The following is a 3,353-nucleotide window of genomic DNA, read 5'->3' as shown; positions in this document are numbered from 1 at the left end:
TAGGGCTGTGCAATTAATCGCATGCGATTGTCATGCGCATCTCGTCAGTAAAGCCGCTTCTGTGATTAGTAGTATATCTCCATCACCTGCTTTCAGACAGAGCGGCATTTAATACACAGAGCCGTAGTTCACTGACAAGCTAGGCGACATCGCGTTCATAATTGAATGCGATTCATCTGCGATTATGAACGCGATATTGCCTAATTGTCAGTGAACTACGGCTCTGTGTAGTGCATGCCGCTCCATCTGAAAGCAGGTGATGGAGATTTACCACTAATCACAGAACCGGCTTTACTGACGAGATGCGCATGACAATCGCATGCGATTAATTGCACAGCCCTAATTAACAGTATTTTTTAGTTTGGCCGATGTGGGAAGCACTTCTATTTTGATGCCTTACAGGACTTTTATTTTGTGCATGAGAACTGTTAAAGAAAGTAAACAGCATATGAAAAAATATCATAGCGTTTGCTTTTCTATTATTAGTAATAGATTGGTATACACTATAATACTTTCTCATCTACCGTCAGCATTCAGCAAACACATTTATTTGTAAAAAATACTATAATTGATTACAGAATCAAGAAGTTGCCATCTGAAGTATAAATTTGTTTATTTTACCAGATTTATTTGATCAAGTTCAGGTTATTTTTCCATATAATTCATTCGCTGTTTTCATTAGTTTAATGTGTTTAACAGTTCTGTCTAATAATTATTATACAGAACTGTTATAGAAAGAAAGCAAACTGTATACAAAAAAAGTGTTTGCTTTTCTATTATTACTATAATACTTTCTTATCTACCGTCAGCATTCAGCAAGCACGCATTTATTTATAAAAATACTATAATAGGATTACAGAATCAAGTTGCCATTTGAAGTAAAAATCTGTTTATTCTAATTATTTTATCATGCACTTCACTTTCAAATAATTTATTTCTAATTTCTAAAATTCTATGTAAATATATATAATTTTAGCAATTGTTATGCATGTTTTTACTATCTTTAAACCAAATAGTGTGATATCATAAAACTCATCTCTTTAAACACTACTTGACTTCATCTTAAAAAAAAATTATCTTTATTTATTCCTTCCCTTTTCTAGCTTGTACTAATTTGAACAATGCCTAAAACTTGGTATTTCAAGCCCCTCCTGTGTCTGTTTGCCTCTTTAAGAAGAACCGCTTTATGTATTCCCCAATTGTAAGTTGCTTTGGATAAAAGCGTCGGCAAAATGACTAAATGTAAATGTAAACATATATATATATATATTTTTTTTTTGCCATATCAAACCACTAGTCATTATATTACATTAGTATTTTATACAGAAATAAGGGATTTGATTATGATTAGGAGTTAGTTTCTCGTACCCAAGCATGTGGCCACCTCATCCAGAGAAATATTGATGCTTTCAGAGGTTTCTGGGTAATCAGGGTACAAGGCCAGAAATTTCTGACACAAAAGCCCCAAACTCTTCTGTTTCCGGCTGGGTCTCCTCTCAGAATCCTCTACCGCTTCATACTGCAATAAAGAGAGATAAAACCAGCTAAAACTATTGAACATATTAAGATACTGAACATATTTAAGATGAAATGCATGTTCTAATCTGCTGTTTCTAAGTTTCCAAACATTACACTGATTTAGACTTCTTCTTTTGATACCTGACACGAGTCGTCGAGTTCTTCCTCTTCATCCTCCTCTATAGCCTTCTCTTCATTTTCAATGGGTCTGAAGAGGGTTTTCTTCATCTCTCTGTCGCGGATATCTGGGCTGGCGGCGCTGATCAGCATTTTCAGGTTGGCTGTTGGGGTCCAGGGGTCCGGATGGACCCTCTCTGTGTGTTTGATGGGGGTTATATGGGTGATATCTGGGCTGGAAACTCTCCTATGTCCCTTCACAGACTCACACTTCAGTGGGGTCATTTTCCTTCTGTCCATGCAGATGTTCTCCTGAAATCAGGCTGTTCGTTAGACATCAAATGAGGCAGGGGATGCATTGTCATATAATAATGCTTTATTACATTTAGATCTCTTACTTTTTGGTCATTCATGTTGCCAGTATCACCTGAGCCTGTCTTATTCACTAGCGTCCTCACACTAAGCAAATCCTTTAAAGTTAAACACTTCATCTCCATCTAAAAAAAGAACAATGAATCAGTCATAACCAATACATGTAAGCAATCAGTAAATTAGTTTATTACCGAATTATGTTATTATACATATGAATGATACTGTTAAACTTCTGCATTGTTAACATATAATACCAAAAATGTTACGTTATATAGTATATATATATGCATAAATTACATATCTGAATATAAATAAACTGATGTGTAAAGTATTAATGTGATGTTTGGTACTAATTAAGTTATTATAACATGTTGCCAAAAGTTATTCAAATACTTCTAGTAAAAAACACTGCGTTATTATCTTGGGTATTATATTACATAATATTACACGGTATGAAGTAAGAATCATGACTTATGATCACGTTCTTAAAAAGTGATCTGAGATCTGATGATGGTGGAAAGATTTTGGCGCAAATATCTTCACCGGTTGCCTGGTAACTTAACCAGATTCTCAGAATAAAAAATATGATGATTCAACTTTTGAAGTAATGGTCATTTATATTGATATGATTGTCACAATATTTTTTTTGCACTATATTGTAGGAGCCCAGCAGCATGCTTATGATATTAAAAGTCCTTCTAAATAAAAATCCTCTGTTTTTCTGATTATTTGAATACTGGTAAAATGTCTGTGAAAGTCAAACTTGAGTTTAAGGAGATTAATTTACATTATAATTTTTTTATATTAGATCATGCAAGTCAGATTAACCTTATATTCTTACCTTAAAGTTCCGTCCCTGGAATAGAAAAATCCTAAAGACGTAAATAAATCCTTTGCAAAGGTGATTGGTCCTTTTCCTCCTTAAATGAACATAATTTTCTCTCTAAATAAGAAGATCTGAACTAGTAATCTTCTTATTTCGGTCGTACGGATGGTCAGGCGAGTAAGAATCACCCGCTAAAGCTTGTTTTCTGGCGCTCTGAAGAGTTACACCCTCCCTCAGCCAATCACGTCGCCGCTATGCAAATATATCGACGGTGATTGGCCGAGCTAGGAGGAAATGCCGCAGAGCGACCGTCGTAGCCAATCAGCGACGCGTTCTGACCAAGCCGTTGGGGGTTTGTTGGCGGGGCGGTAGGCGCGCTCTTCATTGATGTGCTTCTGCGGTTATTACAGGCGCGACTGAAGTTTTAAAGGCGCCGGGACATAATTAATCATCACAGGTGATTAATTGACATTAAATAATTGCCGAGTGTCTCCTGACAGATTTTAATGACAAGCTCAGG

General features: G+C 35.7%; 1 protein-coding gene across 1 annotated transcript; it reads right to left on the bottom strand.

Moving 5' to 3' along the window:
• Window positions 1-1,354: 1,354 nt before the first annotated feature.
• On the bottom strand, window positions 1,355-2,913 carry LOC107576735 (transcription factor E2F7-like). The gene is made up of 4 exons (XM_016262870.1): window positions 2,849-2,913; window positions 2,034-2,132; window positions 1,660-1,947; window positions 1,355-1,519 (listed from the first exon to the last, which is right to left on the bottom strand). The coding sequence occupies exons 2-4, from the start codon at window positions 2,130-2,132 to the stop codon at window positions 1,355-1,357; spliced, it is 552 nt and encodes a 183-aa protein (XP_016118356.1). The 5' UTR covers window positions 2,849-2,913.
• Between the last annotated feature and the right edge of the window lie 440 nt (window positions 2,914-3,353).

Source organism: Sinocyclocheilus grahami, unplaced genomic scaffold (genome assembly GCF_001515645.1).
Source record: "Sinocyclocheilus grahami isolate Dianchi unplaced genomic scaffold, SAMN03320097.WGS_v1.1 scaffold4254.1, whole genome shotgun sequence".
Lineage (NCBI taxonomy): Eukaryota > Metazoa > Chordata > Actinopteri > Cypriniformes > Cyprinidae > Sinocyclocheilus > Sinocyclocheilus grahami.
The sequence above is the reverse complement of the archived record's forward strand: the minus strand, read 5'-3'. Positions and strand labels throughout refer to the sequence as shown.